The 23,027-nt window shown below is 42.8% G+C and overlaps 1 protein-coding gene across 15 annotated transcripts in view; it reads left to right on the forward strand.

Annotated features, from left to right (window-relative positions):
• Positions 1-23,027, forward strand: part of HDAC4 (histone deacetylase 4) — a 240,882-nt gene that overhangs the window by 209,652 nt on the left and 8,203 nt on the right. For all 15 annotated transcript variants that reach the window (XR_014785743.1, XM_084819809.1, XM_084819817.1 and 12 more), the window contains 3 exons: positions 12,172-12,290; positions 13,592-13,725; positions 20,470-20,554. Coding sequence is in view for 14 of the 15 variants with exons in the window: in XM_084819809.1 (XP_084675935.1) it covers positions 12,172-12,290; positions 13,592-13,725; positions 20,470-20,554 (338 nt within the window). In the remaining variant the exon portion in view is untranslated. The remainder of the gene's footprint in view (positions 1-12,171; positions 12,291-13,591; positions 13,726-20,469; positions 20,555-23,027) is intronic.

A 23,027-nucleotide genomic window follows, 5' to 3' on the forward strand; every position in this document is an offset into this window, starting at 1 on the left:
GGAACCTGATCTTTTAGGGGAAGTGCAATCCCCTCGAGAATGGATTGAACATCACTTGGCCAGGCAGATGAACCACCGACTAACAGTACCTCTGTCTTGTCTGGATTGAGTCCCAGTTTATTGGCTCTCATCCAGTCCTTCACCGTGCCCAGGCACTGATTCAGAAAAGCCACTGCTTCACCTGGATTTGATAAAAGAAGAGGTAGAGGTAGGTATCGTCTGCACATTTATGACTTTGGATAATCTCCCCCAGTGGTTTCATGTAGATGTTGAACAGCATGGGCAATAGAATAGAGCCCCGTGGAACCCTATAGCATAGCTGCCAAGGCACAGACCAATCATCCCCCAGCACCACCTTCTGGAGTTGGCCACCCAAGTAGGATCAGAACCACTGCAGCGCAGTGCCTCCAACTCCTAGCACAGACAACCTATCCAGAAGGATACCAAGGTTGATGGTATCCAAAGCTGCTGAGAGGCCCAAGACAAATTCCCTTTATAAACTGCTTAGAGATACTTTTAAATATGGTAAGCGGTATATTTGTTGTTGTTGTTGTTGTTCAGTCGTTCAGTCGTGTCCGACTCTTCGTGACCCCATGGACCATAGCACGCCAGGCCTTCCTGTCCTGCGCTCTCTCCCAGAGCGTGCTCAAGTTCATATTCATTGCATCCGTGATGCTATCTAGCCATCTCATCCTCTGCCGTCCCCTTCTCCTTTTACCTTCAGTCTTTCCCAGCATCAGGGTCTTTTCCAGGGAGTTTTCTCTTCGCATTAGGTGGCCAAAATATTGGAGCTTCAGCTTCATTATCTGTCCTTCCAATGAGCACTCAGGGTTGATTTCCTTTAGGATGGACTGATTTGACCTCCTTGCAGTCCAGGGGACTCGTAAGAGTCTTCTCCAGCACCACAGTTCGAAAGCATCAATTCTTCGGCGCTCAGCCTTCCTTATAGTCCAGCTCTCACAGCCATACATTACTACTGGGAAAACCATAGCTTTGATTAGACGGACCTTTGTCGGCAAGGTGATGTCTCTGCTTCTTACTATGCTGTCTAGGTTGGCCATAGCTTTCCTCCCAAGGAGCAAGCGTCTTTTAATTTCATGGCTACAGTCACCGTCTGCGGTGATCTTGGAGCCCAAGAAAGTAAAATCTGTCACTGCTTATTAAATAAGAATTATCATTATTATTATTATGGGAAATTAAAATGGTGCCCCCTTCCCCAAAAGGGGCCATTTTAATTTCCAGCAATGCCCCAAAACAATGCTATGCTGGGGATGCTCCAGGATATTTTAGGAAATTTAAATTCGGCTCCAAGCTTCCCTGATGCTCTTGGGAATGCTGCTATTCCTCCACCAGTGCCTGCTACCAATTAAGCTGCTTTCAGCCCGAGGGCCAAATTCAATTTCAGGGAAGGTCTCGAGGGCTTCATTCCAATGGTAGGCAGAACTGAAGGCAAAGGGAACAGAGCCAAGAATACAAAAATTACCAGCACATTGTAGTTTGAAGCTCTTACTACCAGAAACTAAGCCTTGGGAGAGGCATTTCAGCCTTTTAGATTGGGGGAGAAAACTGCAGAAAACCCAGGAAACCACCGGCTTAAGTCTTAACCAGAGCTTATGGGGGAGCACATTAATGTAGGTGGAGGCCCACTAGAAGGTGCTATGCCAAGGGTCCCCTCAAACATGGATCTGATCCTGGAAGAGATATAGTGAAACCCTCATTTTTGGCTTTTCTTCAACTCTCTTCTACATTCTTTGTAGCAACTATTATGGTCCATTTGCACTTCCTCAAGTCTCTACTTAATTCAGTATTAGAGATTATTGAACAGCATGGCAGTATATTGTCTGATTTATTACCCGTAAGTATGTGGAATTCCTGCTTTGCTTTACTGCATTACATGTGGATACATTTTTAACTTAATGATGCTGTGCAGTTGTCATTTTCCCAATACTTCAAGAAGCAAGAGGTCATTTTAGTGTATAATTATGGAAAGATGCATTAGGTATTAGAAACATTTTGAAATGGTAGTTTATTGGTAGAATTGTCTGTCTCTTATTGACTTCATGTATTTTGCTTACTAATACTAAACTGTTCACTGTACCAATCTGATATGAAGAGCTTTGACCAGGTCATCCTGATCTGATCCCCTTGAAGTCTTTGCATACCTTACATAAGATGTTAATGGTCTTTCTTCACACAGATCATTCTGTCCAAGCTATAATACAAGCACCTTAGGAGGGCCTGTCTTTTTAAATTCCAAGGTCAGGAGCAGTTAAAGCTTCCCCAGTGTCTGCCTCCCCAGACTCATACTTGGTCTCTCATGCTGAGCTGCTTGATATATGCTAGCATGGCTTTGTCCTTAACCACCCATTCAAGGAAGGTGCTGAACTTTCAAAAGCAGCACAGGAGATGGAACATGAAAAGGACATTGGGATGTCCTTGCCAGCATAATAACCCTTCCTGGAATTTGAAACTCGGTAACGTAAAGTCTTGGAGATTCATTGGCAGCAGCTGAAAGCAGACTGAATGTTGCACTCTGCCCTAATGGCAGGCCCTAAACAACTGCACTGCAAGGTCAAAAGAACAATGGCGCAGGGACAGAAATCTGGGTCAGTGTTGCCATTAGCAGATGCCCCTTTAGGATAAGACATAAGGTAAATTAGCTTGAACTCCCCAGAGATTTTTTGGGTACCAACCCTAGTGGAGAAACGTGTAGGTCTCTGAAGGGAGGAGACACATGCCTGCAATCTGCCTTTCCCTCTTTTCCTTGCGCAACATTTTGGCCATAACCCCCTTCCTGCCCAGCACAGATTTTAGATTGTTAGCCATTGCAGCCACTCTCACCGCCATGTAAGGAATGCAGCAGCCCTGTGTAAAACTTTCCAAGAGGTGAGTTCCTTAAGCTTTCAAGAGGTGCCTTAGTGTCTGAAGCCTAATGAGAGTTGGGGCCTGTGACATTCTTGCTCTGGGTTCTACCTTCTCTGGCTTCTACCTGATGAAAAGAACACATGGGATTTTGTAGTTATAATAAAACAAATATTTTTTTAATACAAGAAGAGTTATATATTAGTCAATCTATGCTTGGTCCTAACCTACCTACTCTACGCCTTCTAAATCCTGTTCCTAAAACCCCACTCACTAGATGTAGCTTCCTCAATCTCTAAGGCCCTATCTGGCTAACTGTCAGCTTTCTCCTTTTAACACTTTTAAAACCTCAGAATCTTCACACATACACACAAACCCTCCCACCTTTCACTCACTCTCTAACACTCTGTTAACCCTATCTAACCTGGGTCACATTTCACAATGCAAACACATAAATTAATGTAACAGGCATATGTTAGAGGGCCACTCTGGGGTGGCACTGAAGATGATAGTGGGAAATTTATTGTCACCTTGGATAGTTTTGCCCCCTGGCTGGCTGTCCACTTCAGTTGTAGTGGCCAGGCCCACCCTTCCTGCAAAAGCATGATGAGCTGAGTACGGCCAAAGTCACATTCTGAATACCCTAAAGCACTTCCCCTGGTAAATGTCCAGCTGACTTTCTATAAAGAGCCCCCTATGAAGTGGGGGGAGAGATACTGATCTGTGAAAGGGCATCTCACTGTCCTAGTGCCAGACCTTTGTGATACCAAGTCAAGCCCAAGATCAACATGGTTTCTATTCCATCTTATACAAGGGTTGCTAGCATTGTAGGAATTAGCCACTTGCAGCTAAAAGGTCTGCCTTACCATCTCTAAATACTTGATAGTGTGCTACATTGAGTCCAGTTGAACAGAAGCCAGCACTTCCATATAGAGGCTGAACGTGGTGATCTGGTTTTCCTAGTTTTGATTTTATGGGCTCCTTATACTCATTATCAGATTTCCCAAATTCCTCTTTCTTACTGTCACCATCCCTGGAGCAAAATAGCAATTCACATATTTTTATGTCAAAGTGTTTCCCCACTGGTAAGTTCACTCTCTGATGATAACAATGCCTCTCTTGCCTTCCAAGCTGCTGTTTGCTGCTGCTGGGTCACTCCCAGTTCCAAGTCCTCTGCCACTCTTCAGCACTTGCATGCAAAGTTTTACTAAGGACTGAAATCAGATGCAGGCCTCAGCCCTCTTAAATTTATTTATTTATTTATTTATTTATTTATTAAATTTATTAATCGCCCATCTGACTGGTCACCCAGCCACTCTGGGCGATGCACAGCACACCATAAAACAATTTAAAACAATAAAATTTTACCATAAAATTAAAAAAAAAAAAAATACCCTAACCCACCCCAAATGCCTGCCTGAACAACCACGTTTTTAATGCACGACGGAAGCTCATTAAAGAGGGGGCATGACGGAGTTCCCTAGGGAGGGAGTTCCACAGAGTGGGGGCCACCACAGAGAAGGCCCTCTCCCTCGTCCCCACCAGTCTAGCTGTCCTGGCTGATGGGACAGAGAGAAGGCCATCCGAGGCTGATCTTGTTAAGCGGCCTGTCTGGTGTTGCTGGAGGCGCTCCTTAAGATAGGCTGGGCCGGAACCATATAGGGTTTTAAAGGTCAAAACCAACACCTTGAATTTGGCCCGGAAAACAACTGGTAACCAGTGCAACTCCTTCAGCACTGGAGTGATGTGATCTCGCCGGCGGCTGCCTTTAATCAGGCGAGCCGCCGCGTTCTGTACCAGCTGCAGTTTCCGAACCGTCTTCAAGGGTAACCCCACGTAGAGCGCATTACAGTAGTCTAAACGAGAGGAGACCAGGGCATGTACTACCGATGGGAGCAGATGGTCGGGAAGGTAGGGGCGCAGCCGCCGTATCAGATGGAGTTGATACAGCGCTGTCCGGCTCACAGCTGACACCTGAGCCTCCATGGACAGCTGGGAGTCCAAAATGACCCCCAGGCTGCGGACCTGGTCTTTCAAGGGTAGCTGTACCCCATTCAACACCAGGTCAACATCCCCCAGCCTCCTTTTGTCTCCCACCAAAAGTACCTCGGTCTTGTCAGGGTTGAGCTTCAGCTTATTCCTCCCCATCCAGCCACTCACCGTCTCCAGACATTTGGACAGGGATTCTACGGCCAACCTTGGTGAAGATTTGAATGAGAGGTAGAGCTGAGTGTCATCCGCATATTGATGACACTGCACCCCAAACCTCCTGATGATAGCCCCCAGTGGCTTCACATAGATGTTAAATAGCATCGGGGAGAGGATGGAACCCTGTGGCACCCCACAAGTAAGTGGCCACGGGTCCGAAACCTCCTCTCCCAGTGCTACCCTCTGGTACCTGCCAGAGAGGAAGGACTGGAACCACCGCAATACAGTGTTTCCAATGCCCAACCCCTCCAGGCGGTCCAGGAGGATACCGTGGTCAATGGTATCAAAAGCTGCTGAGAGGTCGAGGAGAACAAGGAAGGAGCATTCACCCCTATCCAGAGCCCTCCTCATATCATCCACCAAGGCGACCAAGGCCGTTTCTGTCCCATGCCCAGGCCTGAAGCCCGACTGAAATGGGTCTAGATAATCAGTTTCTTCCAAGTGTGCCTTCAACTGCACCGCCACCACCCGCTCAATCACCTTGCCCAAAAATGGCAGATTTGAGACTGGGCGAAAGTTGTTCAGAACTTGAGGATCCAAGGAGGGCTTCTTTAAGAGCGGTCTTATCACTGCCTCCTTGAGGGCTGATGGCATCACTCCCTCCTCAAGGGAGGCGTTCACCACCACCTTGATCCCCTCACCCAGTCTCTCTCTGCAGCTCATAATGAGCCAAGATGGGCAAGGATCAAGTAAGCAGGTGGTTGGCCTTACAGATGAAAGCACCTTGTCCACTTCATCAGGAGGAAGAAGCTGGAACCGATCCCACAAAACCGGTTTGCCACAGGCCGCCTCTTGCTCACTAACTGTATCCACAGTGTGCAGAGTAACACACCTAATCTGATCAATTTTATCTGCAAAGTGCCTTGCCAAAGCCTCACAGGAGGCCTTAGAATGCTCCAGTGGTTCCGGAGCCACAGGACCGACCAGGCTCCGGACCACTTGGAACAGCCTCCTGGGGCAGCACTCTGCAGACGCGATGGAGGCAGCATAATTTGTTAAATGAACAAAAGGCTAATCAGAAGAAATTCTTTCCTATCATCTGCTTTGGCTAATCCCCAGATCTTGGACCACTGCATGGTGCCAGCTTCAGGAAAGGCCACAGAAGCTCAGCACCCAGTACAGCCTGGAAGGCCAGCCAGGGCCAGGACCATCACCACTGACCAAGCCGACATTCCCAACATGCCCCTGTGAGGCACAAACAGGCACCTGCCTGAATGCAGGAGTGGTCTTCTGCTAGAAAAATATTATATGCTTACAGGTCACTTGCATAGAAAATAACTTCAGCGGTATATGCACATGTACTTACGTACACCTTCAGCCTGAGAGTTACATTAGAAACCTGTTTAATCTTGTGCCAGGTTTTTTCATGATAATAGTTCATCAAGTGACCTTTGAGATTCTTAACCAGCTGCCTTGAAAACCTTTTCCTGATTCACTTTTATTGATTTTAATGTAAAAAGAGGCTTTGAAGTTTACAGTCTATAGTCCCTGGAGAGGCAGAAAAGTGAAGAGAATGGGTTGTATCCTTTTTTCCCCAGTCTTAAGAGACGGTGCATGCCTTAAAGGCAGCACCTTGTTATGCTGCTCCATTGAATGCTACGTTGCATTTCCAGGGGATCCAACCAAAAGATGAAGAAAAGATAAGAAAATTGGCCCTAATGAAATCCAGAAGCAACAGGCAGTTTCACTATGAACTTGGGAAACTCAGGATGGAGAACTGAGCTCTAATTCAAACCAGTCTAAATGCCAAATTCAAACGCTTTGAAGTCTTCGGATGAATTGGTGGAAATCTTTTTGAGCTAGGCAAATACAGAAATGCTTTTTCTTTAACTCCTAGTATACCTGGTTTCATTCTGCATGAATAGATAGCTGCCTTGTGTGAAAAATATAAGGAAGAAAATTTTCTCTCTAGATGCAGAATGTCAGTGAAATTAGACACCCCAATAAAACTAGGTTTTCTTAAGAAACTAGAAGCTTGCAGCCAAATCACTGACTGGTTAGTTCAAATCAGTATGTGAAATTCATCCCTCACAATCACACCCACTGCTTATGAGCAAAATGTTAGCTTCTTTTAACAGAAGCCTGAGGCGGATGGATTGCTTTCTCCATCGACCCTTTGCCTTGCCCAGGTTTCTTTTTCTCAGTACACTAGTCATCCTGCCTGTGGTCTCCTGATCCACTTCCCACTCACCTCTCAGCCTGCTCCGCACAGATCCTCCTGCCCTTAGTGTCTTTGTGAGGTTCTAATCCCAACCAAATGTGATTATTTCTTCTTCCCACACTAAGGTGACCTATTGTTTTGTGGAAAATTTCCTTGAACTGCATCACACCAACTCAGCCAATGTTGGAGGCTTCGCTGTCATAACCATAATATAATATACATAAGAAAATACTTTTCATCACATAACTGCTTTAAAAAATAGAGTAAATTAAGTCCCCCAGTGTTCCCACTGTTTTAGTGGTCCCACTGTTTGGTGTTGAGAAAGGAGAATGAATTCCATTTTGTCTTAGGATAAATGCAACCTTAGATAAGTGAGTGCTAAGATGAAAACATAGTGAGTTGGACTCAGTCTAAGTTTGTCATGCTTTAGTCCCATTGAATCAATGGACTGTTGTTTATTCGTTCAGTCGCTTCTGACTCTTTGTGACTTCATGGACCAGCCCACACCAGAGCTTCCTGTCGGCCGTCGCCACCCCCAGCTCCCCCAAGGTCGAGTCCGTCACCTCCAAAATATCATCCATCCATCTTGCCCTTGGTTGGCCCCTCTTCCTTTGACCTTCCACTTTCCCTAGCATCAGCATCTTCTCCAGGGTATCCTGTCTTCTCATTATGTGGCCAAAGTACTTCAGTTTTGCCTTTAAGATCATTCCCTCAAGCGAGCAGTCTGGCTTTATTTCCTGGAGTATGGACTGGTTTGATCTTCTTGCAGTCCAAGGCACTCTCAGAATTTTCCTCCAACACCACAGTTCAAAAGCATCTATCTTCCTTCGCTCAGCCTTCTTTATGGTCCAGCTCTCGCAGCCATAGGTTACTAGGGGAATACCATTGCTTTAACTATGCGGACCTTTGTTGTCAGTGTGATGTCTCTGCTCTTCACTATTTTATCAAGATTTGTCATTGCTCTCTTCCCAAGAAGTAAATGTCTTCTGATTTCCTGGCTGCAGTCAGCATCTGCAGTAATCTTTGCGCCTAGAAAGACAAAGTCTGACACTGCCTCCACGTTTTCTCCCTCTATTTGCCAGTTCTCAATCAAATCAGTGGACTACAGCATGACTAATTTGGTCTGGATCCAAGCAATGTCTATGTCACAAACAATTTTATTTTGAGATATTCCTATATTAATGCAGAATAGTTGAATATTCAACTCAGTGTTGTAGCCACATTCTATCAACTTGTTTTGCTTTTCTTGGCAGTTTTAGAATGACTTAATGGGTATTTTTTTCTTGGCTTGAGATTTTAAATATGGCCGCATATCTAACTTGGGTACAAGCTAAAGCAGTACAAATTTAGTTATTGAAGATCTTTGATGTGAATCTCTCAGCAAGGCAGTTTTAGCGCTATTGTCTTCCATCTTTCTTTCAACACTCCATTCCTGCAGAATTAGGTACCTGAAGCAGAAAATTGAAAAGTGGAAGATAGTATTCAGGGGCAAGTCCCTGTTTGTGCTTGGGGTGTCCAGGTACCCAAACACATAACAACCATGAGCTTAGAATCATAGAATAGTAGGGTTGGAAGGGGCCTATAAGACCATCAAGTCCAACCCCCTGCTCAATGCAGGAATCTAAGTCAAAGCATCCCCGACAGATGGCTGTCCAACTTCATCTTGAATGCCTCCAGTGTGGGAGAGCCCACCACATCCCTAGGGAATTGGTTCCATGGTTGTATTACTCTAACAGTCAGGAAATTTTTCCTGATGTTCAGACGGAATCTGGCTTCCTGACACTTGAGCCCATTTTTCCATGTCCTGCACTCTGGGATGATCGAGAAGAGATCCTGGCCTTTCTCTCTGTGACCACCTTTCAAGGACTTGAAGAGCACTATCATATCTCCCCTCAGTCTTCTCTTCTTAAGGCTAAACATGCCCAGTTCTTTCAGTCTCTCTTCATAGGGCTTTGTTTCCAGTTCCCTGATCATCTTTGTTGCCCTTCTCTGAACCCTCTCCAGCTTGCCTGCATCCTTCTTAAAATGTGGTGCCCAGAACTGGACACAGTACTCCAGATGAGGCCTAACCAGTGCTGAGTAGAGGGGAACTAGTACTTCCCAGGATTTGGAAGCTATGCTTCTATTAATGCAGCCCAAAAGAGCATTTGCCTTTTTTGCAGCCACATCACATTGTTGGCTATCTTCAGCTTGTGATCGACAACAATTCCAAGATCCTTCTCGCTTGTAGTGTTGTTGAGCCACGTATCCCCCATCTTGTAACTGTGCATTTGGTTTCTTTTTCCTAGGTGCAGAACTTGGCATTTATCCTGTTAAATGTCATTCTGTTGTTTTCTGCCCAGCGCTCCAGTCTATCAAAATCACTTTGAATTTTGTTTCTGTCTTCCAAAGTATTAGCTATCCCGCCCAATTTTGTGTCATCTGCAAATTTGATCAGTGTTCCCTGAACCTCCTCCTCTACGTCATTAATAAAAATGTTGAAGAGCACTGGGCCCAGGACTGAGACCTGCAGTATCCTGCTTGTTACCTCTCCCCAGTTTGAGAAGGTCCCATTGATAAACTCTCTTTGAGTCCAATTCTGTAGCCAGCTGTGGATCCACCTGATCATTGTTTCATCTAGCCCACTTTGGGCTAGTTTGCCCATCAGGAGATCATGGGGCACTTTGTCGAAAGCTTTGCTGAAGTCAAGGTATATTATGTCCACAGCATTCCCACAATCCACAAGGGAGGTTACTTGATCAAAAAATGAGATCAGATTTGTCTAGCAGGATTTGTTATTGACAAATACATGTTGGCTTCGAGTAATCACTGCATTGTTTCAAGGTGCTTACAGATGGACTAACTTGACTGCATAGCTCTGGTCTAAATGCTCTACATATTGGTGCGGTACTTGGAACATGTGAGGACTGGAGAAATCTTTGTACCGCCTGTGTCTCTTGCATACGTCACCAGGAGCAAGGAGTGTAGGAGACGGCAGCAATGACAGTAACCCAGATACAGAAGCCTCACCCTGTGAGAGACTAGCATTGGTCTGCTCTGACAGCCATTTCCAGGTTGAGGTCATTCACCTCCAAGACATGGTGTGTCCCAAAGATTCAGAAGCAGCATGGCATTTGGAGCATAGGCCCTATGCAGACTCTCATATACCACGAGTATATAGGTTGAATTATCTGCTGCGGTTTCCCAAGTCGTCTAATTTTAACTGCAAGTCTAGTGTGGTTTTAGATATCAATTGAAATTTTCTTTGATGTTTGAGGCTCAGATCCATAGCTTCATTTACTATTTCTGCTATTTCCATCAGCTTAGAAGACACATCATACAATCATAGAATCATAGAATAGTAGGGCTGGAAGGGGCCTACAAGGCCATCGAGTCTAACCCCCTGCTCAATGCAGGAATCCAAGTCAGAGCATCCCTGACAAATGGCTGTCCAGCCTCGTCTTGAAGGCCTCCAGTGTGGGAGAGCCCACCACCTCCCCAGGTAATTGGTTCCATTGTCGTATTGCTCTTACAGTCAGGAAGTTTTTCCTGATGTTCAGCTGGAATCTGGCTTCCTGTAACTTGAGCCCATTATTCCGTGTCCTGCACTCTGGGATGATCAAGAAGAGATCCTGGCCTTCTTCTCTGTGACAACCTTTCAAGTACTTGAAGAGTGCTATCATATCAGAGATCGTATACTGTAGTGGCTTAATAATGGAGGCCCATTCAGTAGTGAGATCATGTCTATGTTGTTTCATTTGATTAGTTGTTTCCATCATGGGCTCCCAGCTCAGTCAACCCTCCCTTCATCCATCTAATTGCATTGTGGGGCAACCATCGTTTTCCGGGGGGCAGAACTAGCTTGTCTGTGCTGCACCCCAAAGTAAGATTTTAGGTTCCTTTTTTGGAGGGGGAGGCGATCCCTTGTGTATACCACAGCTGAAACGTACACTTTCACAGTTCTGCAATTTCAACTGCTCTTTTCACTCACTTTTATGCAGCAGGACAGGGAAATCTAGATCTAATCTCCCATCTTTATTTGGTGACATCACCATCCCCTGTCCAAGTGCATTACATTTAAGCTTTTTCATGAAAATCTCAACTTTGTGTTTATGTCTACTAATGCTCCAGTCATACCCCAAAATATGCAGAGATCATGGCGCGCGCACGTGTGTATGTGTGTGTGTGAGAGAGAGAGAGAGAGAGAGGGGGAGAGTTCCCAAAGTCTTTACTGTTGTGAATATGACAATTATGAACATCCCTGCCTCGCATCTTGTCCAACATCCTGTTTGCAGCAGCGGCCAGTGTGGTATTCTAGAAAGGTCACAAATAAGACATGAGGGCAACTGCTGTCCCCAATAGTTTGCCTCCAGAGTTCTTCCTAATAGGTTTGTTTTTAGATACAATAATATGAGGTATGTTTCTTCCGTAGTATATCACAATTTCAGCTCCTAATCATTCATTCTAATCAAATTTATATGAATGAAACATGTATTTATTTTCCATGTTAATTTTGTGAAATTGAAAGCATACAATTAAGTTCTTCAGATCCATGGATTTCAAGATACACGGATTTCAGTGAAACTTAGGCATACCAAAGTTTATCTGGGTTTTCATTGTTAGGTGTGACCTACAGGACTGATCCCCCCCCCCCCCTTACAGTGGAACTATAGCTTTCTATAGCAAAATTTTCTGTGTAACTGCTCACAGATTTGCAGGACAGTCTACTTTTTTACACTGTGCCCCTAGGTGGAAATGGCAAAGCTTCAAATGGCTCAAGATGTTCCCTTCTACAATATTGCTAGTTCCCTTTGATTGTGTCTTATCTATTCCCCCCCCCAATTTGTTCTGTATTTTGAGCTAAAAGTATAACAAGATAATATCTCATTGATCTCCAAATACATCAGCATCCATTCAAAGGCAAATCATAGTAATGTGCTTTCTGTTGTTTTTTGTTGCAGAACAGTAGTAATGCCTATTGCCAATGAGTTTGCTCCAGATGTTGTGTTGGTATCATCTGGTTTTGATGCAGTGGAAGGTCATCCTGCGCCACTTGGAGGATATAACTTATCGGCAAAATGTAAGTCCTCTGAGGCTTTAAAGTTTCAATGATTTCACTTTTGTTTGCATATTTACATGCATTTAGGTTGTATTTCAGTTCTGTTGAATAATCATTGTGCTTTGACTCTTCCTACCCTCTGTGGTGTTTAAAAGGAAAAGAAAAGAAAATGTAATATAAATACCATCAGAAGCACCCTTCCCTGTATTCCCTAATACAGCACTCTTCCCTGTTGTAGACAATTCAGGTTCTTGTTTGGATTTATTTAAATATTAATATTCCCACCTTACCCATAGCTTGTAGCAGCTTACAAAAACAATAAAAAATATGTGAGTTACAACACAGAAATACAGTAATTAAAAACAGCACAATGAAATCAGCAGCAAAAACCAAAACAGCATTAAGCCCAAAGGCCAATTTATAATGGTAGGTTTTGTATTTTTTTCTCCAAGCTAAAAGTGAGTGGGCTGGCACACTTCCTAGGGGAGCTCATTCACTGGCCTCTAGGGTAAAATAAGAGGCCTGTTCTTCTTCCTCACAGCGGATCTAAAGGCTGTTGTAGAAGAAGCTCAGAGCAGACTCTCCCTGGCAGTGGGGAGCATGTAATACAGGGAGAAGTGATCTCTGAGATAAGCAAATCTCATCTGTATAGGGCTTTCATGATAAAAAAAAAAAAAGCATTTTGAAAGGGGCTGAGAAAAAACCACTTGGAAGATAGTGTACTTGCACCATTCTCCAAAACCTGAAAATCCTTCAAGGGCAGTTCTACATGGAGCTTATTACAGTAGCTGATCCTGAAGATTATAAGGGCATGCCCTGACTCATTTTCCCATAAAGGATGTTGTTGGCATATTGGATGTAATTAATAAAGCTGTGCTTTATCACAGCTGCCACATGTTTCTCAACCAGCATTTGCTGGGTCCAAGACACCTCAGGGTGATGTACCGGCTTCAGCAGAGTAACTGCTACTACTACACAATCACAGGCAAAGCATGCTGCCAATTTTAACATACCTGGTGTACATGTAGGTTGATTTGATAATGAATGGAGAACTTAGTCATGTGGAATTTGTTGGGAGTTGTAAGGCTAACATTCAGGATAAACATATTATAGATTTGAAGTGAACATGCAGACCAGAAGGTTATTTATTTATTTATTTATTAGCGCTGTAATAGGTTTCAATCTAATTACAAAACCTATTAACTAGAGTGTGACTAAAATACTTTATTATCTCAATAACTTATAGATTATCTTTCCAACTTTTGGGAGGAGTTTATTCTGCTGCTAATATTTGCCCTTTTCTCGTCTTCCTTGTTTTACAGGCTTTGGGTACCTGACTAAACAGCTTATGGGTCTGGCTGGAGGACGAATCATCCTAGCCCTTGAAGGAGGCCATGACCTGACAGCCATTTGTGATGCATCTGAAGCATGTGTTTCTGCTTTGCTAGGAAATGAGGTATAAAGAAAGGCAAAGACATTCTGGATTACTTATTTTTATGAAGTTACTCTGGCACAAATCCCGCAGGTTTGCATTACCATCCATGATAATTGGTATTATAAAGAGAAAATCTGGAACATGTCATTTAAAAAAATTGTTATGTGTTAACTATATTCACTGTACTAGAAAAACAATAAATCATGCTAGTCACTTGCTCTACACTTGTCCTACTAAAATCTTCTTTGGAATATAAGATCTGGCAATTCCAGTCAAATGCTGCAGTCCAAAAATACATGTGCACGCTGAAGTTTTCCGGTCATTTTCCTGATTTTTACTAGCCCCTGCATTGGCTCTCAAGTAACTTCTGTTAACTGGACTGTTCATTGTTGGGCCATTCTAGTTTTTATTTCCCACTGCAGTGCTTTACTTCTTCCCATAGGAGTGCATATCAGAGAAACTCAAGAGGTATACTCAGGGACGCCATTGAAGTAGAGGGAGGGCAAAATCTGCAACCTGCTTCAGTGTCTTATGCAGGTTTTGTCTCTCCTCCAACCCCAGACACACACCAGCTCTTTCATAGATGGGACTCCACTTGCTTTATATTATAGAACTCCATGGGAGTCATTGAGAAACCTGGCTATGTTCTGCATGTCCCTGCCCAAGGTTCCATTTCTTGGTCAGGCTAGTGTGTCACAAGGAGACAACGTGTTTGGGAATGGAGTTCATAACTGGAGGAGCCACCAGAGAATGGTGTTGTGTGTTACTTATATGCGCTTGGCACACAGATGGTATTCAAACACGACCAGCTCCAGGGTTAAGTTGGCCCTTGGCAGGGTGCTATCTGAAACTTGTGGCTATGGTTTCAGCCACCATCTTTGTTTTCCAAAAATTCAGTGTCCCAAATGTCCTCTTGTCCCAGGGCATTTTGGATTTTTAAAAATGGTCACCACAGATGTGTTTGTGGCAATAGCAGTTTTTTTAACACATAATATCCCAGAACAATAGAACTTGCGGGGTATTGCATGATCCTCTGATTCATCCTAACTTGAAAACTGTGCTATGAGTATTTGACCTTGGAACTCAGATTGTGTTTAGAGAACCAAAGATCCATCTTTTATGCACATTTATATTTAAATAACCCAGGTTTTGTGAAAGACCACACTGTTCTAATACATTAAAAAAGCACAAAGGCCTAGTTTTATCATTATTTTTCTTGGAATTATATTAATGCATCGTTGTTGACATAAAATAATACTTCTGTATTCTTTGAAGTGTGTTCTGCACCATGTTAAAATAGTTTTGCATGGACACCCTGAATGCTGGCTGTGGACAGCAGAAGGCTGCAGATAAAATTGGCAGTATTACAAAATAAGGGCATGAAAAAGGTTTTAGGCCTCTTCTTAACCTCACATGTGTCTGCAGTAACTAGCTGAGATTAAAGTTGCCATACTATGTACATTTACTTAGGAGTCAGTCGTATTAAGCTCATTGGGACTTACTAGCAAGTAAACATAACATACAGCAAGGCAGTGGATCTGTGTAAAGATATTGATGTTACATAAGTTGTTCTAAAACCTGAAGTCCCAGCAGTAAGAGACAAGGCTAATAGGGACAATTTCTAGATCTGATATTTCTCTTAATTTTTTTTGTCAGAAATATTAAACTAAAAATGAAATTGTCAGAATTTTTCATGTTACATTGTCTTACATAGTTTCAGTCATGTTATATAGTTTTAGTTATCTTGTTGCTCAAAGCCAGTGCAGCTGTAGTTAATTAGGTTGAGGGGGAAAGTTGCAAAGAACAAGCATACATGAACGATGTCCAGTGCTTCATAAAGTTTATTAAACATCTCACAAGAAGCCATGCAGAAGCTTTATGTTGTGACCAAGCTGAACACTACACAGGAACATTGAACAGCTGGCTGTCTTTCCCTTTCAGTATTCACATTTGTAGATGACTTCTACCACATATTGATATACCTTGCAAAGAACAAGTAATCTGATATACCTGCAGATGATTGTACTGAAAGCTCCAAGGTCTAGTACAGGATTGGGTTCCTTATGGTGTGCATGCTACCTTAAGAATATTTGTGCCAGTCCTGAACTGTTTATAGATTCATGGGAATCCCAGTTCAATCAATCAATAAAACATTGTAACATGTAAAGGCACAAAACACTGAGCATCAAGCATGTAAGAGCCAATTCAGATGTTACTTTGTAAGCAGAAATCACAGATATAAGAAGCATTACTTGTGCCTTTGCTATGTGCCAGTAAAATTATGAGCAAATCTCGATCTCATCCACAAACCTGTATGTTGAGATAAACTGTGGAACACATGGATCTGAAGGAAAGGAAGACCTGAATGACAATCACATTATTGTACAAATGTATAGCAGAGGGATATGGACATCTTCCATCTGCTATTACTGCTGATAAAATATTGAATCTCTGAACTGAAGGAATGCCTAAATCCCTTGTTTTTACCATTTTTAAACCTTTGGGTTAGAAGTTTTCATGGACTACACATGAAATACCTGAATATTTTTCACGTTTGAGCATAATAATTAAGAATATTGCAGAATAGGGGATGGCAGAGGATGAGATGGCTAGATAGCATCACCGATGCAATGAATATGAACTTGAGCACACTCCAGGAGAGAGCGGAGGACAGGAAGGCCTGGCATGCTGTGATCCATGGGGTCACGAAGAGTCAGACACGACTTAATGACTGAATAACGACAACAATTCAACCCTCTCCAGTGGCAAAAATGATAGGCAGTTATTCAAATCATAAGCAACTATGAAACGTATTTACTGTGGAGTCCTTAGAAAACAAAATCAAATGTAAGACTTGAATCACATGTTTAGGATTGAAAAAGAAGTTTCCCCTTGATCAGACTGGTTGACCAGTTTGGCTGTGACCAAGTGTAATGGAGAATGGATATGTGTGCCACAATCCCCTACAGAGCTTGAATCATCAGGAAGAAACACTTTTTCTTTGCTATCATCTCTAAATCTAAGAATATTCAAATACGCCCAACAAATACTGAGCTTTGTAGATAATTTATTAGTAGTTAACCAAATAGTTCAAGATACACCTTTTTCCAAGGATCTGAGAAACTTTAATTTACTGCAAACAATTTTCACCTGTGTTTTAAGGTCTTTAAATGAGTATATATTAAATAAACTGTTATAGCACTTTAAAAGCATCAAGTCATGTACAAATGGTCAGAGTAAATTATTTTTTCTGTGTGAGTCTTTGGTGGGTCATTGAAGCCTATATTTTGGACCCCCAAATATGTATCCTATCTATTTGTAACAGCTATTTGTAACAGCCAACTTCCAGCACACTCTCCCAATATTCTTTCACATTCTAGTGTGATCAAGAAACAGAACCCAGGGTAGGATAACCAGATGGGAGCTGAGTTGATTCTTTGTGGCTGGAGTTGCTACAGGCAGAAAGCAGATAAATCACCCAATGGTGTTTCTTTGTCACCTGTTTACTAGCTGCAAGTTGCCATTCACTCATATGAAGAAAATTAACACACTGCACTTTGGTGGTATTGTTGCAGTGAGACCCGCCCTTTACCCATAGTGATGGCCATGTTCTCACTGGCAGGGATCCCTTAAGGAATGTAGTGTATACACGTGAGTGTACAAACACAGCAATATATAAGCCATCATTGCACAAAGACCTGAGGTGTTTGTCATGAGATCTTGAGGATATGCATTTTGCTAGTAAATAATAAGACTTGGCATTTATAGAGCACATTGTATGTTCACATACATTATCAGTAATCTTTATAATAGCTCTGTATGTAGGCCACTTTTATTATCCCCATTTTGAAAATTTGGGGTGGGTGCTCAGGCTGAGAGAGGATGGCTTCCCCAAAATCACCTAATAATTTATGGCTAAGTTGTGATTTGATACAGGAACTTTTGAGCTCACATACGTAATAGCTGTGCTACACCATAATTTTTCAGTAGAGACTTCTGTAAAATAATAATAATAATAATTTAAAATCCCATATGTTTGCTGTCAAGCCCACACTGGTGGCATGAGGAACAGTTCATTAGCAGTGAAGAAAACTGCTTTTAAGAAGTGACCCTTGTGAGTAATGGTTCTTCTTTGTGGATGAACATGAGGTATGATTTGCTTATTGTGGGTGAATCCTACAACCCAGCCTGCTGAGTTGCCCACCAGAACCTTGCCAAAAAGGCTAGTAGGAATAGGAAAATGAAGACCCACAACGTTCTCAAGCAAGTACCAGTCCAATGGCAGTCTGTGTACCTGCACAAATCTCTCCTAAGCCAAAACCACAACAGGGGTAAGCCATCTATCTTTAGGGGCCACACCAGTTTCCACAACCCTTTACTGCCCAATGCGTCAAATAGTCATCTGGACTGAATCTGGTACTGCCACAGCTGGGACTGCCAACCAAAGTGCTAGTGCTGTTCCAGAGTGGTGCAGCTGTTTCTCCAGTTCACTCAATTGCAGAGCCCCTTCAGGATCCTGCCAGTGGCTCTGCTATACGCAGCTTTCTCCAGGACAACTGGAGTGACCGCCATATTCCAGTTACCAAACTAATCCTCTAGGTCTCCCATCAGACTTATTATTATGAGCCTCTCTGAGCACTATTGGAACAGTTCTTCTTCTGTTTGGAGCCCAGGCAGTAGGCTGGAATGTTAATATAAAATGTACAGGCTTAGTATAGATAACCCATACAGTTCCACAGACACACAGGCCCTTCACAGTTCTCTTCTAAGACCTTCACCTTGCACACACAGAAGGCTTTAAAAAAAAATCAAGGTATGAATTTAGCTCAGATAGCAAAAGAATATTTCAGATTTAGAAATCCTAACATGCACTGAAGAGACAGCCAGTTCCTACAGTTCTGAAGTCTTGTAACTGTGGAAAAGTTGCTTGTCCCTAGAGTATTTGTTGTTGTTGTTGTTGTTGTTCAGTCGTTCAGTCGTGTCCGACTCTTCGTGACCCCATGGACCATAGCACGCCAGGCCTTCCTGTCCTGCGCTCTCTCCCGGAGCGTGCTCAAGTTCATATTCATTGCATCCGTGATGCTATCTAGCCATCTCATCCTCTGCCGTCCCCTTCTCCTTTTGCCTTCAGTCTTTCCCAGCATCAGGGTCTTTTCCAGGGAGTTTTCTCTTCGCATTAGGTGGCCAAAATATTGGAGCTTCAGCTTCAGTATCTGTCCTTCCAATGAGCACTCAGGGTTGATTTCCTTTAGGATGGACTGATTTGACCTCCTTGCAGTCCAGGGGACTCGTAAGAGTCTTCTCCAGCACCACAGTTCGAAAGCATGCAGTTTTATAATTTAGCCAAATTTGCTTATTGTGATAGAAGCATATCAAAATAAGACCTTGATTGAAGCATTTCAGAGAATATTAACACTTCAGAAGCCCCAAGTAAAAGGTGGTGGTAGTGACACCATTACTAACTAGGTTGCTGAAGGTCAGTTGTGGCCATAGATCTGCATTTTTTTCTGGTAATAAAAACACATTTTCTTTCAGTCAGATTTTCTATGTAAGGTAGCAGCAATAGATTATGATGCAGCAACAGAGGGCATGGACATTGTCATCCTCAGACTGTGTTCTGCTTTGAGAGAGGAATTGGCATTGGAAGAGCCACATTTCTTTTTTTGTAGAGCAGTGGCGAGTAACCTATCACCCATAGGTGAAATCTTGGTTTTGCTGACAAGACCTCCACACCCTACCCCACCTACTACATATGTGTTTCCCTCTTCACCAGACCATTTTTCCAAGCCAAAGTGTGCAAAGAACTGAAAGAAACATGTGGACACATCTGTTGTTAATGGTCTGCCAAGACACAATAGTGTAAACGTGGGATGGTTGCCAACTAGACTATCCTATGTCTGTTGTTTTCGTCTCCTTTCTGCAGTTACTGCCTTAGGAAAAATGGGGAAAGGAGTTCTCATCAATATACCAAGAATTGTTTGTGGGGGTGTATTCATGGATGGAAGAATAGGGAGGGTACTGTTAAGAGAAAGCCTTCAGGGCATTAGCCCACTATTCCAGTCTTCTTGATAGATTTTGAATTCTGGGCAATTAGTTGTTGAATGTCTCTTTAATAATGTCACTTAAAATTGTATTTACTTTCTCGGCCTCCATCCATGCTCCGTTGTTTTATTGTTTAAGTCCCCCTTCATTGGATTAGCCTGCCTTGCAATTTAAAGTGAATCAGATGACTAGGGAGAAACAAGAGTTGGATATATTAAAATCTGCACAAAATCTTGAAATTGCTGCAATAATTTATTATGCTTTCAGTATCCTGTGCTGCCCATGCACCAGTGGAACCCACCACTAGCGCAATGGGAAGGTAGTGGTTCTTAAAGCAAATGGAAATGAGCCGATCTGATCTGTCCTGATCCGGAAAAGAGCATTACTTTAGGAAGCGCTAACTCCCTGTTGTGTCCCGCTGGTGCAACAGAATGAGAGGAGCACAGCGGTATTGGATATTAGTTTATTTAGCACCAAATATGACCCAATGTACTATGCATACGTAGTACACTGAAAGCTGACTGCATTATAGTGTTGACAGTGTCTTTGTGGAGAGAGGGCTTTAAAAAAAAAAGGTGGGTGAGATGGTCTTGAAAGGAGCCAAAACTCCAGTCTTTGAGCGGGACTTAAGTTAATAGATGTGGAAATTACAACTGTTGAAATAATACGGTATTTTTAAAAATACTGTTAAGCTAAAATTTATTTTTTGTTTAATTATTTCAGCTTGATCCTATTCCTGAAAAGGTATTACAGCAGAGAGCAAATGCCAATGCAGTGCATTCCATTGAAAAGGTTATTGAAATACACAGTGAGTACCTAGGAGTAGTCATTGTTTTTCTGCACTTTGATTGAGCTCCTGATTCATTATTTAAAAGTTAAGTTACATAGTTCCCTACAATTCACACGCTAAAAATGAGTTGAACTTGCATGCAGGCTGCATTAGGATAAGAGGAAGAGCAGCTGTGGAGATGCAAAATAATTTCAGAAAGAAATGACGTGACATGTTTCGTCAAGCAAAATGAGGACAGAGGTGATTCTGCAGTAACCAAAAGGCAAAAAATGAACCGTTAGGACTAACAAACAGATCAAGAAGATATATAATATACAAGAATAAGTATCAAAATTTCCATTGTAATAGAATTACATTGAACAGCCCAAAAGTATTAGCTCACAGTATTGGGGGGGGGGGGGGATCACAGATAGTGAAGGTAGCTGGAAGGTAGAACTGTAATGACTCACAGAATTCCAGAAGAATCTGATATCTGGTCTGGGAAAAATGAAGTGGTAGAGACTGTATGTAATTTGTTTCAAAATGATCTTTTGAAGTGGGTTAACTGGTTGGCTACTTGCCAACAATTTCATTTTACTTTCATTTTTAAACTGGTTGAGTTTTCTGCCTACAAGCTGCTTTGACAAAGGAGTTTAGTGTTGATCTTGAAGACCAAGACAATTTTACACAGACACAATGGTAAAATGAGATAACACTGGTCATTTAACCATTTAATTACTGCTTTGGGTCATCACATTTGTCCCACGTTCAGGGGAAAGTTTTCCCCACTGATCTTCCTTTGTTACTTCACTAGTCTTATTACCTTTCCTGAAGTGCTTCCTGTCCCTGTTCCCCAGAATTCGGCCTCCTGAAAACCTCGATAGGGTTCTCCTCCTGACTATCAATGTAATAATAATAGTATAATCCTCATCCTCAGAATACGGTCCCCGAGGGAACAGAACTACGAACATTTACGAAAACTGCTGTAAGCTGCTCCATGCCCATGGGATAGAGAAGTATATAGATCAGAGAAATAACTACATTTAAAAAGAGCCTTACATTTTCTAGAGCCATAGGGAGATTAAAATATAAGACAATCCCTCATCACAGGAATGATACAAAAGGAAAAAGAAATGGGGAGGGAAAGCAAGCAAACATGTCAGGGATCGGAGACTTTCATAGCATCATTAACTTAGAAGCAGCAGTAACACTTTTTGCTGTGAAGTTGTGTAATGTATTTGGTCGATTAATCTGTCAGGTTTGTAATGAAGCTCCCCACTGAACTGTCGTCATGAAAACAACTGATGACTCCTTCACTGCCAAATCCAAAGGCTTCTACTCAGTCCTCATCCTACTTGATCTCTCTGCCACATTTGAAACAGTTGATCACTGTCTGCTACTTGTACATCAGGGGTGCAGAAAGTGTAGGTCATGGGCTGCAAGTGGCCCATTAAGCTATTTCTGGCAGGACACCAGACCCCCCTGCATCTGCCACCGTGACTACACTTCCCACCCCTTGCTTATCTCTGATCTCTCATAGGAGATAATAATGGAATTCCCTTGCTAGCACTCTCTGATACGAGATTGGAGATAAGCAACAATTGCGTCGGGGGTGCAACCACCCCGAAGCAAGTGTGTGTGTGTGTGTGTGTGTGTGTCCATCCTAGTGTGTACACATGCAGCCCCTCAGGGCCAAATGGTTCTGTACCCCTGCTACCTCCATGGATAGGTTCTCTTGCTACCTCTTTCATCACTCTTTCAGTATTTACACAGCAGGAAACTTCCTCAGCTTTTCCTCTCTCCATTGGGATAGCCTTGGGACTCCGGACTTGGCCATCTTGCTATTTCTCATATACATTGTCTCTGGGTAACCTTATCAGTTCCTATAACTTTTAAGCACCGCCTGAGCACCAGCTGTGCTACTGTACCCCAAAACATTCTCCTTCCATACAATCCTGCATCTCCAAACACCTCTCTGATATTTCCATTTGGATGTTTCGTTGTCATCTCAAGCTTAATACATTCAGTACCAAACTTCTCATCATTCCCCACAAGCCTTCCTGTCTTCATTGGTTTTCTCTGATTCTTTTATTTTCTACCCCACCCCACCCCCACCATGTGTTTAATCTGTCACCAAGTATTTTCCCTTTACAGCGTTACAAAAATTCAGCCTGTCCTCTCTGTCTCCTCAGCAGAAACTCTAGTCCATGTCTTGGTCCTCTCACCTTAACTACTCAAATCTACTTTACTCTGGTCTTCCAGTGTCTCCCCTTCATCTACTCACGTCCATCCTGCACTCTTCTTCCAAACTTACTCACTTCTCACATCACTCTGACCATGTAATACCCATCCTTAAACCCCTTCAGTGGTTTGCTTTCCACACTTGGATCCTGCATAAGTGTGTAGTTTGTACCTTGAAAACCCTCCATGTCCTCACTCCACCCCACCTTATCTCTCCTCTCGTATCTCAACAGGTCCTTCACGCCTCCCGTTTTCTGCATAGACTCCTCCT

This window comes from Heloderma suspectum, chromosome 1 (genome assembly GCF_057233095.1).
Source record: "Heloderma suspectum isolate Gila_16-S chromosome 1, 16-S_ref, whole genome shotgun sequence".
NCBI classification, from domain to species: domain Eukaryota; kingdom Metazoa; phylum Chordata; class Lepidosauria; order Squamata; family Helodermatidae; genus Heloderma; species Heloderma suspectum.